The 13,761-nt window shown below is 58.3% G+C and overlaps 1 protein-coding gene across 1 annotated transcript in view; it reads left to right on the forward strand.

The window, feature by feature from the left end:
• Nucleotides 1-6,499: 6,499 nt before the first annotated feature.
• Zscan5b (zinc finger and SCAN domain containing 5B) overlaps nucleotides 6,500-13,761 on the forward strand; it is an 8,406-nt gene continuing 1,144 nt past the window's right edge. Inside the window, exons 1-3 of the mRNA XM_004648310.1 lie at nucleotides 6,500-6,609; nucleotides 11,452-11,830; nucleotides 12,905-12,994. Coding sequence (XP_004648367.1) covers nucleotides 6,500-6,609; nucleotides 11,452-11,830; nucleotides 12,905-12,994 — 579 coding nt within the window. The remainder of the gene's footprint in view (nucleotides 6,610-11,451; nucleotides 11,831-12,904; nucleotides 12,995-13,761) is intronic.

A 13,761-nucleotide genomic window follows, 5' to 3' on the forward strand; every position in this document is an offset into this window, starting at 1 on the left:
AGGGGAGCAGCACGGTTTGCTAAGGGCCAGGGCCTGGATCTCGGCCCCAGGACAGAGGGGCCAGGCTGGCTGCTGGACGTGGGCGACATGGACAGAGACAGTGGCGGGATACCACGCGCCAGAACCCGGGAATAAAGTTGCTGCAGTGCGCCCGTGCGTCCGGCTCTCTCTTTCCCTCTGAGTCCACCTCGGACCGGCCTGCCTGCTCTCACAGGGGCAGCATCCGGGCACGATGCTCAGATCCAGTCCAGACCCCCGGCCGTCAGTTCAGGAACTGGGCAAGGGCTGTGGTCGGATTGTGCTGGGTCCTTCGGTGTCACCGTCAGCTTTGGCGTGGCCCACTTCCAAGAGGGAGTCTCAGCTTGGCACGGCCCCAGCATCAGCCAGCCAGGCCCACGGGCTGGCACCTGGCTCAGCACAGCACCTCCAGAGTGGGGCGCCACGCTCCCTGAGGCCTGCCCTCTAGCTCGCGCGAGCAGGGCTGCAGGGCCCAGTGCCTCCTCTCCTAGGGGAGGAGGACCCCCACAGGCCAGCTGGGCAGAGCTTGTTTATCTGCACAAGTTCAGGGCTCCCCCAGCGCCCGTGCTGCGCACAGGAGGAGCGGCAGCAGCAGGGGCACCGGGCCTGGCGCCTGCGCGGGCCCTGTGGGGGCTGAGCTGCAGTGCCTGGGCCTCCAAGCTGCATGCAGACATCTGAGTGCTGGCTGTGCCCCGCCTGGCAGGCCGTCCCGGGCAGAGGTGCCTGGATGCCACCCCTCCACCAGGGCAGTGTGGGTCCCAGTTGGTGGGTGGGCCAAGCTGTCATACAAGACGGCGCGTGTGGGCTGTGGGTCTCCTGAACAGGAAGGCACTGGGAAGCCAGGAGGGACAGGGCTGGGAACATTTGGGTGCCCCCAGATGGGGCAGGCCCAGCAGGGCAGGAACACCGCTGTCTGCCCAGGACGTTCTAACATGGGAGCAGGTAGGTGTCAGCTGTGTGACCTTGTGACGCCATGCAGGGCAACTTTAAAAACAGTCCTGCCTGAGGGCTGTGGAGGTGGCACTGACCCTGCTTGGAAATCAGGCGCTGTCCGGCTCCCGAGCTCCAGTGCTGGTGGGAAGGGGCCTCGCCCTCTTGATTCTGGCAGGCACACGGGCACCTGGTGCCATGGCCGGGTCCTCTCCACCTCAAAGCCCCCCTCAACTTGGGGGGCGTGGCTAAGAAAGACCCTTGTGAGCCATCTGCACGCAAGCTGTCTTCAAACTTTCAGGGCCAGGCCCTGAGGGCACCGCTGAGCCCAACTGCAAGTCCATGTCGTATGGCCTGGAATTGGAGCACCAGCCCAGCCACGAAGCGACAACCTTTTAAAATGGGTCAGAGAAGTAGTGAAAATCAAGAGTACATGGGGAGTGCGTTAGGAACTGGCACAGAGAGGCCGTTTACTTGTGCTAGAGATGCCCCCCAGGCCTTCACACTGAGGGAAGTCTCTAGACCTTTGTGATTATTATTGTTAATTGTGAGACTGTCCAATATGTTTCGAACTTGCAGTCCTCGTGCCTCTGCCTCCAGAGTGCTGGGCTTATACCATGCCAGGAAGCCTGGCTGGAGTAATATATTTTTAATTTATTAATTAATTAAAAATCATTTATTTGATGCATTTATTTGGTACAAGGTCTTGCTATATGGCTCAGACTCAGAGTGGTCTTCATGTCTCAGCCTCCCCAGTGCTGGGATTACAGGCGTTCACCACCACGCCCAGCTTTGGTGGCTGGCATGGCAGAGGGTCAGCATGGCATGTGGTACCAGGGATTGAACCCAGGTCCTTGGGCTTTCAGGCGAGTGCTTGGATCACCGAGCTATCTCCCCAACCCTATTTATTTTAAAGACACGGTCTTTCTATGTAGTTAGGGTGGCCCTGAATGACATGGCTCAGGCTGGCCTCAAACTCATGGTGATCCTCCTGCCTCAGTGTGCAAAGTGCTGGGATTATAGGCTGGCCCACCACGCCTGGCTCAGAATAACAATTTTTTAAAATTTAATTAATTTATTTTTGCGGAACCCGGAATTTGAACTCAGACCCTTGCTCTTGCTGGGCAAGCACTTATTCTACTGAGCCATCTCCCCAGCCCCTTAACAAGTTTAAAAGAAGTGCTGTTGGCCAATCAATAACAGCAGTGAGTGGAGGGATGTGGTGAATCCAGACAGCTACATCTGCAGAGAAAAACAAGCAAAATCAGAACAGCAGCTCCCTGCCCAGCAGACAAGCACGGATGCTGGACGCGGGCGCCCTGTGGCGCAGGCCCCACCTGCCACTGGTGGCAGCTGTGAGGCTCACGTTGCAAGCTCCACGGACCAGAAACCCCGCAGGGGCTCCGCGGTTGGGCCTGGACTCCTGTCTGTGTCCTGCCGAGGGGTGCAGGTTCGCCCACAGGGGAGGCTCCCTCTGGGGTGCTCCCACCTTGGGGTGCTCCCAGTGGAGGTCTGCTGTCGCCTATGGTCCCAGCGCAGCCCTCTCTGCTCCAGATGGCTGGCCGTAGCCGCCCCTTCATGTTGGGGAGGACAGTGGCCTGGGCAGCATGTCTCTGAGGTCACCAGCCTCTCACAGGGCAGAGTCCTCTGCTGAGTACCCCAGCACCAGCCTCTCCATTCTCATTGCCATGCAGCGCTCACAGCGACACCTTGTCTGTCCCTGGACAGCATGAGAGTGATTTCCTGTCGGCCCCTAGCCCTGTCCCCTCCCCCACCCCGCCCACAGGGCCTGACCACTGCGGGCAAGGCAGGCCTAGCTGCAGATGGGGCCGGCCTCAGCTCCCAGCCGGCCGCAGTGCTCGCCTTGTCCCCAGCAGAAAACAAAGCGGAGCCAGGCGTGGTGGACGCAACCCCCAGCCCCGGTGCAGAGCTGTGGGTCCTGACCGGATGGAGGCTTGTCTACAGCGGATGCCAAGGAACACGGAACAGTCCACGCAGGGAAGGAAGCTCAGGAGCGCAGCAGGAGGCGGCCCGGAGAGCACACAGCCACAGCCGGGCTTGGGGAAGCGGCGGGTGGGTGGAGTGCAGCATGTGGGGGAGGGCAGGTGTCACTTACCCGAGCACGTGCTGGGACTGCCTGTCCACTCTACAGGTTTGTGTTTGTCAATTTAAGAAAAAGCGGAGGCAGAAATACTAATAAAGATGACGGTCGTAATGCGTGCCCGCCGTGCCATCTCCTGAGCTCCTTCCAGTTCCCAGGCCAGGGAGGTGGCTGGCGTCTTTGGCGGTTTTTTGTTTTGCTTTTTTTTTTTCATTCTTTTTGTGGTCTTTTTAAGACAGAGTCTCACTATGCAGCTTGGGTTGGGCTTGAGCTCACTTTGTAGCCCAGGCTGGTCTCGAACCCACAACAATCCTCCTGCCTCAGGCTCCTGGGTGCTGGGATGACAGGTGTGGGCCGCCACACCTGGCCTTTTTCTGTTTTATATTGAGGTGGTCTCTCTGGGTCTCTAAATTGCCCATGCTGGGCTTGACACTTCAATCCTCCTGCCTCTGCCTTTGAGCACCAGCACACCCCACGGTGTATCCAGACATGGTGAGACCAGGCTGGATGTGGTGTGGACCCCTTTGGCAGCTGTCATGTCCCCAGTCCCACTGTGCCCCAGGGAACTGCACTGACAGTACAGGCCAGGGTTCCTAGGACCGAGGACTAAACATCCATGCCCCCAAATAATAGTTTGATGAAGCCAGGAAGTGCTGAGGAGGGAATGCGGAAGTCACAGCGGCCCTGGGGCCATGGGCTTGGAAAGGAGCCCAAGCGGAAAGGGTAGCAGAGGCTATGGGAACTCGGAAGAGTGGGACCCAGTGGGTGGAACTGCAGGCCAGGATCCCAGCTCTCAGGGAGACTGAGGCAGGAGGGTCCTAAGTTCAAACCCAACCTCGGGAACTAAGCAAGCATCTGTCTCAAAGTAAAACATAAAAAGGCTGGAGCTAGAGCTCAGCGACGCCGCGTGTCGTTGCTAAGAGCCTCCTCACAGAACACAGGCAGTGACAAAGGACAGCCACTTCCTAGATGTCTGCAGGCCAAAACCGAGGTCACCAGCCCGGCCGTCAGCTTCCTGTGCCCTAGGTGGGCTGCAGCTGCCCACTCTGCCCCTGTGCCGACTGCACAGTGTCACAGACAGGCGAATGCGGAGCAAGTGTGGGGCGATCAAATCCCCTTCTCCCCCTGAGACAGTGAACAGGACGGGTGGCATGAGAGTGCTCCCCTGCAAAGCTGGCTGCCCAGTTTGCTCTGGTGCTGCCTGGGCGGTGGGCAGGGCCCGGGTTCGGGGTACAGCGTGCGGAGTGCTTGGCATTGGCTCCCACACCCTGACGGGGACACCAGAACCACATCTGAGTTCGCCTGTTATCAGGAGGCCAGGTTACCCGTAGGGGACGTGGTGACACTGACAGCCGTGCGCTGGGTCGCCGGGGCAGCGGCAGCCAGGCCGGACGCCAGCACAAGGGAGCTGGGCCATGAGCAGGAAAGGGCCTTGGTGAGGCCAACGCTCGGGGGCAGAGCGCCGGGCTGAGCTTCCCCAGGGCCCAGGATGAGGCAAGCAGGCCCTGGGAGGCATATGCTGTCCACGTCTCTCCTGGGAGCAGGTGCCACCTCTCTGCCTTAGGTGGTGACGTTTCAGTCACTGAGGACAAACCGAGTGAGAGTCGCAGAAGCCCTATGCTGATTGGTTAAAAACTGAATCTCGCTTGCTTTGTTTTGTTTTGTTTTAATGCATATAGGACAGGATCTACAGGGTCTCACTATATAGGGTGGACTCAGTGATCCTCCTGTTTTCAGCCTCCCAAGCACTGGGATTACAGGCACGCACCACCACGCCCAGTCTCAATGGCCATCTCAGCACGCCCCAGGGGCAGGGCTGGCACAGCACGCCGCGGATCCAACCCCGGCTGCTGCGCTCTGCCCAAGCAGGTGCTTTAGTCCGCTGAGCTATCTTGCCAGCCCTGTTTTATTTATTTATCTATTTATTTATTTATTTATTTATTTTTCTACAGGTGTGTGCCACTGAACCCAACAATATTCTAGAGTAGTTTGTGTGTGTGTGTGTGTGTGTGTGTGTGTGGTACGGGGGATTGAACTCAGGACCTTGCACTTGCCAGGCAAACACTTATTTTAATGAGCGATCTCCCTGGCCTTCCCTCATTTGTTTTGAATTCATGATCAATTTGTCTGGGGGCCAGGCATGGTAGTCCATGCCTGTAACCCCAGCACTCAGGAGGCTGAGGCAGGAGGACTGCTGCAAGTTCAAGATCAGCATGGGCTATAGAGTGAGCTCAAGTTGAGCCTGAACTGCGCAGTGAGACCCTGTCTCAAAAAGATTTTTAAAAAAGAAAAAAGAAAAAAAAAGAACTTGCTAAGAGTTGAGGAGACGGTGGACAACCATGCCCGCAAGCGGAGCAGGAGTTTTTATTTGGAAGGCAATGGGACTTTGGGGCAAAAAGCACGGACCAGCAGGACAGGCCCACTGTCCTTGAGATCCATGTCTGGGAGCCTTGAAACCACCTGGGGCAGGGGCTCTGCCCAGGGACAGCAAGGGCCACCAGGGCAGGGCAGTCTCAAGGGTCGTGGGCAGGGTGGCAAGGCTGTCCCAAGCACTCGGGAGCCACTGGAGGTTTCAGGTAAGGGCAGGGACTCATGTTGAGCAGCATCACCAAGGGCTGTCGGAGCACCACACTCAGTGCAGGAGACTGCGGCAGGCAGGGGTGTCTAGGAGGCCTGGGGCGGGGCGGGGGCTTCCCAGCAGGTACGGGAACTCCAGGGACCCAGCAGGGCGCGCTCTCGCCTCTGCTGAGGGCTTCGGCTGGGAGGGCAACAGCACCAAGGTCTGTACAGGCCTGACTGGCTCTGGGGCCGCTGACTTTGGACTCCCTTTCTGACTGTGGCTGAGAAGCAAAAGGGGTTTGACCTCTGTCCCAAGGCTCAGTGCCAAGGCATGGGTGATGGAGGTCGGTGATGGGAGCAGGCCAGGGAAGAGATGCACACGGTCAGGCCTGGTGTGCATCGGAGGTGTGTGCCCGTACACATGTGCAGTGTCCCTGCTCCAGGGCTCCTCCAGGACACAGCAGCAGCAGCAGCGGCTGGGAGTTCCGAGAGAAGGCGGAGGGACGGGCCTCGAGCTGGTGGGCGGGCGGCACCAAGGGCATGGGGGTCCCACTGCCCGCCGTGCCTGCTGAGGACCCTGGGGCCTCTCAGGGCAGGGCCAAGCAGCCGCTGGAGGGCGTGCACGTGCACACACGCACACATGGGCACGGCACACACACACACACATGCATATGTACACACAGGGCTCGCAGAACGTGCTCGCTTGGACGGCTTGGCTGGATCAGTCTCCTGCTGATCAGAACCCCATGGGGACGAGCTGAGGATCCAGGGCCTTGAGAGGACAGTATGACTTAGGGGCCTTGACTGTCCCCACGGAGGGAGGGGAGCAGGTCCTGCAGAGGGGCCTGGGACAGGGCCCTGTCTCGAGTGGCCCCAGGGTCCTCAGCAGGCATGGCGGGCAGTGGGACCCCCATGCCCTTGGTGCCGCCCGCCCACCAGCTCGAGGCCCGACCCTCTGCCTTCTCTCGGAACTCCCAGCTGCTGCTGCTGCTGCTGCTGCTGTATCCTGGAGGAGCCCTGGAGCCAGTGACACCGCACACATGCACGGGCACACACACCTCCGATGCAGAAGGAGAAGCAGATCTCATTTGACGCTCAAGGACACCCGCAGACCCCACATGCAGGCCGGGGCACCCCCAGCCGAGGAGCTTGTTCCAGCCAGCCCTACGTGCCAGATGGCTCCTGGGACGCGGCAGAGCAGTCAGTCAGCCACGGGTTCAACTCTGTCCTGTGTCTGTCTCTCTCCACCTCCCTCTCCCTCTGTCTGTCCCGTCTCCATCTCTCTCTCCCTACCTCCCTTTCTGTTCTGTCTCAGTCTCGTTCCCCTTCTCTCCACCTCCCTCTTCCTCTCTCTGTCCTCTGTCTCTGACTCTCTCCCTTTCTTTCTCTGTCCTGTCTCCAACTCTCTCTCTTTCCACCTCTTTTTCTCTCTGTCCTGTCTCCGACTCTCCCTCTCTCTCTCCACCTCCCTTCTCTGCCCTGTCTCTGTCTCTCTCTTTCTCTCTCTCCACCTTTCTTTCTCTCTCCATCTATCTCTCTCCTGTCTCTGTCTCTCTCCCTCTCTCTCTGTCCTGTCTGTCTCTCTCCTGTTCTCTCCACCTCCCTCTTCCTATGTCTCTCTCCTGTCTCTGTCTCTCCTCTCTCTCCACCTCTCTCCTCTCTGTCTCTCTCCCTTTCTCTGCACCTGTCTCTCTGTCCTGTCTCCATCTCTCCCTCTCCCTCTCCACCTGTCTCTCTGTCCCGTCTCCATCTCTCCCTCTCTCTCTCCACCTGTCTCTCTGTCCTGTCTCCATCTCTCCCTCTCTCTCTCTCCACCTGTCTCTGTGTCCCGTCTCCATCTCTCCCTCTCTCTCTCCACCTGTCTCTCTGTCCTGTCTCCATCTCTCCCTCTCTCTCTCTCCACCTGTCTCTCTGTCCTGTCTTCATCTCTCCCTCTCCCTCTCCACCTGTCTCTCTGTCCCGTCTCCATCTCTCTCTCTCCACCTATCTCTCTGTCCTGTCTCCATCTCTCCTTCTCTCTCTCCACCTGTCTCTGTGTCCCGTCTCCATCTCTCCCTCTCTCTCTCCACCTGTCTCTCTGTCCCATCTCCATCTCTCCCGCTCCCTCTCCACCTGTCTCTCTGTCCTGTATCCATCTTTCCCTCTCCATCTGTCTCTCTGTCCTGTCTCCATCTCTCTCCACCTGTCTCTCTGTCCTGTCTCCCTCTCTCTCTCCACCTGTCTCTCTGTCCTGTCTCCATCTCTCTCTCCACCTGTCTCTCTGTCCTGTCTCCATCTCTCCCGCTCTCTCTCCACCTGTCTCTCTGTCCTGTCTCCATCTCTCCCGCTCTCTCTCCATCTCCCTTCAGTGCTTGAGATCGAGCCCAGCCCCTCACGTGTACTAGGTAAGTGCTGTGCACTAAGCTGCACACAACCTTTTGTACAGCGTTACCCGGCTGGCCTCAGACTCACAGCGATCCTCCTGCGCCAGCCTCCGGAGTGGCTAGAACCAGGGGCTGCTCACGATGCCTAGTTCAAGACCCAGATTTGTACTGTGATACTGAGTGCATTCACAGCGCACTCATGGAAGACCATATGGTCTTCCCCACGACTGGCTCCAGCATGTGGAAATCTCCACGTGTGTCCATGACACTGTTGCCCTCCATTGCCCTGGCCGATCCCGGCTCACCACAACATGGTGCCCATGCTGCGGGGTGTAGGGCTGGGTGAGGTCCAGGGTCTGAGCACCCGCTGGGGTCCCCACATCTATCCCTGACAGCAAAAGGCCACACTGGATGTGCACCCCAGGCCTGACCCCAGGCCTGACCCCCATCTGCTAAGAGGTTGGAAGCTAAGGGCTCCCGCTGGACCTGCACAGACAGAGAAGAAAGGAAACAGACAGGGAAGCCCTGGTGGGCGCCGGGGGTGCCAGCCTGCCTGCTCCTGGTAATTATCCCACTACGCACGATCAAAATGGGACTAATGCCCCGCCTATCTGAAATGCTAGAAGTGAACTGGCAAATCATAATCGTACGTAATACAGGAGGCATAGCGATGCTTTGGCGTATGGGAGCGTTGTGAAAGGAGCCATGACCAAGTTCATTGCCCCTCCAGTTTATCATTTTAGTGTGGGAATAAAAGTTAAAATTTACTTTTAGCTGGGTGGCACAGGCCTTTAATCCCAGCACTCAGGAGGCTGAGGCAGGAGGATTGTTGGGAGTTTATTAAGGTCAGCCTGCATTATACAGCAAGACCCTGCCTCAAGAAAGGGAAAAAAGAATAAATTTTAACAATCAAATTTTGCACCCTTAATATGTATGACTTTCTTCTTCTTTTTCTTTTTCTTTCTTTTTTCTTTCAGAACCTGGGATTGAGCTCAGGCTCTTGCGCTTTCCAGGCAAGCACTTATTCTACTGAGCCACCTCCCCAGCCCCAATACATATGACTTTAGTCAGCTCTGCCTCAAGAAAGGTGGAACATAAACAGATGTATATTGGAACTTTGCAGGAAAGCATTTTTCTGGGTAGAACCAGGGACAGAGGTGCCAAGCCTGAGCGGGAGGCTGGGGGGTGTGGAAGGCTTGGGGGTGCCCCGGCCCCCGCGTGGCCCAGCAGGCCTCAGATCTCAGCCTCCTGCGCTGCCTCCAAAGCCTCTGGGGTCCTGTCTGGCACCACCAGGTCTGGCTCACTTTTTTTTTTTGGCAATGTGACCTTGAGTCACACATGTCACCATTACAGCCTTGCTTAACCTTAAGGAAGAGGTGGTTCCCAGATTCTGCTGACCACAGCAGAAAATCCACAGGATTAAGAGTTCCTGGCGACTTGAGCTGTGCACCCTGGTGCGTGCCTATAATCCCAGCGCTCAGGATGCTGAGGAAGACTGTGTTTCAAAAGAAAGTTAAGCTGGGTGTGGCAGCAACATTTGTAACCTCAGCACTCAGGAGACTGAGGCAAGAGGACCACTGTGGGTTCGAGGCTGGGCTGGTTCAGCAGTACAGCACTCCTGAATTACACCTCCGATATCAAGAAAAGAAAATTTCTTATGGATTTAAACCAGAATCAGCCTAAAACCAACATCCCTCTAATTTACATTAAATTTTTTAAAGTTTTGTTTTATTTTTTTGAGACAGGGTCTTGCTATGTAGCCCAGGCTGGCCTCAAACTCGAAGTGATCCTCCTGCCTCAGCCTCCCAAGTGCTGGGATTACACGTGTGTGCCACCACGCCCTGCTCCTGTATTTTGTTGAGAGATTTAGGGATTTAGAGGTTCCTAAATTGCCCGGGCTGAGCTCAAATTTGCATGCCCCCTGCCTCAGCCTGCCCGTTGCTGGGATTACTGGGGTGAGACTCTTTCTAGGTTGATTTGAAATAAAATCTTGCCAGATACATTGACAGGAAACCAAAACAACAAGGTTCAGCTCTACACTAGGAACTGAACAGGCGGGGGTCGCCCTGCAGGGGTGCAGAGCTCCCCCGACCACGCCTGGCCCGTGGCACGTGGCACGTGGCTCAGGGGCGCGCCCAATCACCCGTTCTCTGGGCGGGGTGGGGCGGGAAGGGTGGTCCTGGGTGCGGGCGCGCGGGCGCAGTTCTTGGGCGGGAACCAATCCGGGGGCGGGCGGTGCAAACAGCCGCGTCGGTGGGCTCTGCGAGCCACGGTCGAGGACCCGCGGTGAGTTTCCTGCAGCGGCAGCGAGCAGCCGGGAGGACCCGGCCAGGTAGGCGCGGGGCGCGGGGCGCTGCGCAGCTCTGGGCGTGGGGGTCCGTCCCCCGCGGGGGGCCCTTGCCGATGCCGCGGTAGATTTTAAACCAAGGTTTCCTTCTTGGTTTATATGCCAAGGGGCTGGGGATATAGGTCAAAGACACCTTTGAACGTTTGTGTGTGCGCGCGCACGCCCCTGGGGTCGAAGCGAGGCCTTCGCGTAGTGCTCGTGTTCATCGGCGGAATCTGTACCCCTACGACGTCCGCTTCAGTGCGATTTATTCCCACCGCTCTCTCCTCCTTTCAGCCCTTTCCCCCGTCTATACATGTGGGTTGAGTCAGGGGTCCTCCCGCCGCTGTCTCGCAGACTGCTGGGATTACACGTGTGACCCGTCACCCTCCGCTCATGGTGTGCATAAGCCCACAGCTTGCACACTGTGGGAGGAGTAAGATGGCAGATTTTGTGCTGAGCTCGTTTCGGTGTTACAGCAGTAACTAGGAGATGCCAAGGGGCTGGGGATATAGCTCAAAGACGGAAGCACCTGCCTGGCAAGCACGAAGTCACGAGCTCAATCCCTAGTGAGAGCGCGAGAGAGCGAGAGAGAGAGAGAGAGAGAGAGAGAGACAACGGAATGCCTGTGTAGGGGCTTGTCTTTTGTGCTCTTTATGCACTGGTGACCTGAGATTGAGCTGCCCACGTCTGCGTCCCTGTGTCCAGACACTCTGGGAGGCTGAGGCGGGAGGAGCCCAGTTTAAGGACAGCCTGGGCAATTTAGTGACTGAGCAGGATCCTGTCTCAGAAAAGCAGTAAAGGGCTCGGGTGCAGCTCGCGGTGAAGGCTCTGGGTTTGATCCCCCTACCATGGAAAAGAAAACCCTTAGACGTGTTTGAGGCGCTAGGCCAGGCCTCAGGAATCCTTCAGTCTCTAGGCGGGAACAGTCCCCCGGTTTTGCTAGTGGGAAAGTGATCACTCGTTTGCGGCCCACGCCCAGCAGGGGCCTGCAGGGGAGGTGGCAGCGTGGGTGTCACAGGAGCAGGAGGCCGCGGCTTCCGGATGCACCAGGTGGGCGCTGCAGGGGTGGGATCTAGACTGGGCTGAGGGTTCAGATGCTCACGAGGCTGGAGTGAGACGCTGACGCTGGTCCTGCTCCTCTGTCCCCACAGCTTTCCTGACAGCAGAGAAGATTCGGTCCAGCAGATGTCACTCGGGGCGGAGCCCGTTCTGCTGCTGGCAGAGGACAGTGCAGGTCTCTCGGATCAAGGGAAGCAGGAGTGGGACTCTGAAGAGTGGCACTTGCGCTTCAGGGCCTTCTCCTGGGAGGGCAGAAACCCTGTGCGTGCGCTGCGGGAGCTGGTGGAGATGTGCCGGCACTGGCTGCGGCCCGACCTGCACTCCAAGGAGCAGATCCTGGAGCAGCTGGTGCTGGAGCAGGTGGTGATCTCCGCGCCGGAGGACCTGCAGGTCCTGATACGGGAGAGGCGCGTGCGGAGCTTCAGGGACCTGGAGGACTTGCTGCGGAGCGGCGGGAGCCTCAAGCCTGCGGTGAGCAGGGCCTGGCCTGGGACCGCCCAGGGCAGGGCTGCTGGGGGTCTGGGGCTGTGGAGGAGGCAGACAGGGTCCCAGCGCAGTGCGAGGCCGAGTCCCACCAGCCACGTGCAGGTCTTCAAGAAGGCAGAGGGATAGTTCATGACTTTTTATTCCTGTGCTACAGGGGATGGAACCCAGAGCCTCTGTACTGAGCTCATACCCAGCCCTCTTTTAAAATTTTATTCATGTATTTATTTACTTATTTATTTATTTATATTCCTGTTACCTGGAATCAAACTCAGGACCTTGGGCTTGCCAGGGAGGTGCTTGTGCCACTGAGCTACATCCTTGCCCTGTTTATTTATATTAATTTTGTGTTTTTGATACAGTTTCACTATGCAGTTCAGGCTGCCCTTGAACTCACTTTTTAGCCCCTGCTGGCCTTACCTCCAAGTTATCTTTCTGCCTCAGCCTCCCGAGTGCTGGGATTACAGGTGTGCGCCACCAGGCCTGGCTGTGAATTTCCTATTTTTAAACCACATAAAGAAATAGACGAGTGAGAGCCTGGCCTTGGTCTGGAGCTCGGTCGGGGAGGCTCACTCCAAGCTGGTGTTTCCTAGCCTAGGGACACTGGGTTCCTGGCGCTTAGGGGCAGGGTGGGACGGGGTGGAGATGTGGACGGATGCCCAGCATCCTGCAGGGCCCCTGAGGAGGGCATCACGTCTGAAATGTTCAGGCTGAGACCAACCCATGCAAGGTGGGGGCCAGCATGGGGGACCTGCAAGGGGTGGCTAGTGTAGTAGGGCGGCCAGGATGGAGGAAGTGGGGACCTCTGGGGCGCCGGCTGCACCCGGCCCAGGGCTGCTGAGGCCCGGGGAACACAGGCTGTATTCAGCAGGAAGGTTCCACTTTGCTTCTCTGGGCTTGGAGGGTCCTGTCACCCACATGGCTGTGTTTCAGCAGCGCCCAAGTTCCAGGGCTGGGGGCAGGAGCCAAGATGGCTGAGCAGGGTCTGGCATGGGTTCCGGGGAGGCGCGGCGTTGCGGGGTTCCCCAGGCTCAGACTGTGGCTCTGCTCATGTCCCCACAGTCGATTGTCGTGTACCAAGGACAGAGATTCCTCGTGCAGAACTTGAACGCCGAGACACCCGGAGCAGAGGCCAGTGAGCTGGGTAGCACCGTCAGCTGGTCCACCGGGTGCTGGTGCTGGAGGGACTCGGCCAGCCCACAGCCACGGCACCTGGCGGGGACGGGGGGCCCTCGGGGGTTCAGGTGAGAGTGGCCCAGGGGCCTGGGCCACAGGCACTGCGAGTTTGGGGGGCACTGCCACCAGCAGGGCTGGGCAGGAGCCACAGGCGAGGACTTGCTGTCCCAGGGCGAGCTTCCACCAAGACTGTTCCAGGTTGTGGCTGGCTGTACTGGTGATTTTCTGAAATTTAGTTCCTTCACTGAAGTACACGTGTATCCCAGGTTAGGGTGGCAGTGGCTGCACCTCCAGGACCCTGGAGGTCCACCCATCTGGAGGTGGCTCGGGTCTGTGATTCCCGGGGGCTGCAGGTTCCCCTGGCAGGTGCCTCAGCCAGGAGAAGCTGGGACCTCGGGGAGGGACCACGGGAAGTCACAGAGGGGGTGACAGTTCCACGTTAATGTAGTCCTGGCTGCCAGGCCCCAGGTGCTTCTTGGCCTGTGAAGTTCCAGGTGTCCCCAGGAAGCTCAGGGCAGTGAGCAGCTCCAGGGAGGGCCAATGTGTGCTCCCCGACGGGGGCCTAGCACTGACTGTGCCCGCTTCTCCAACCTCCGTACCCTGCAGCGTGAGGCCGACTGCCTGGAGACCACTCCTGAGGAAGGGAACCGGAACCGGGACTGGGAGCAGGAGCAGGACCCGGAGCAGGAGCAGGACCTGGAGCAGGAGCAGGAGCAGGAGCAGGAGCAGGAGCAGGAGCAGGA

The sequence above is a fragment of the Octodon degus genome, unplaced genomic scaffold (assembly GCF_000260255.1).
Source record: "Octodon degus isolate 3935 unplaced genomic scaffold, OctDeg1.0 scaffold00382, whole genome shotgun sequence".
In the NCBI taxonomy this organism is placed as follows: domain Eukaryota; kingdom Metazoa; phylum Chordata; class Mammalia; order Rodentia; family Octodontidae; genus Octodon; species Octodon degus.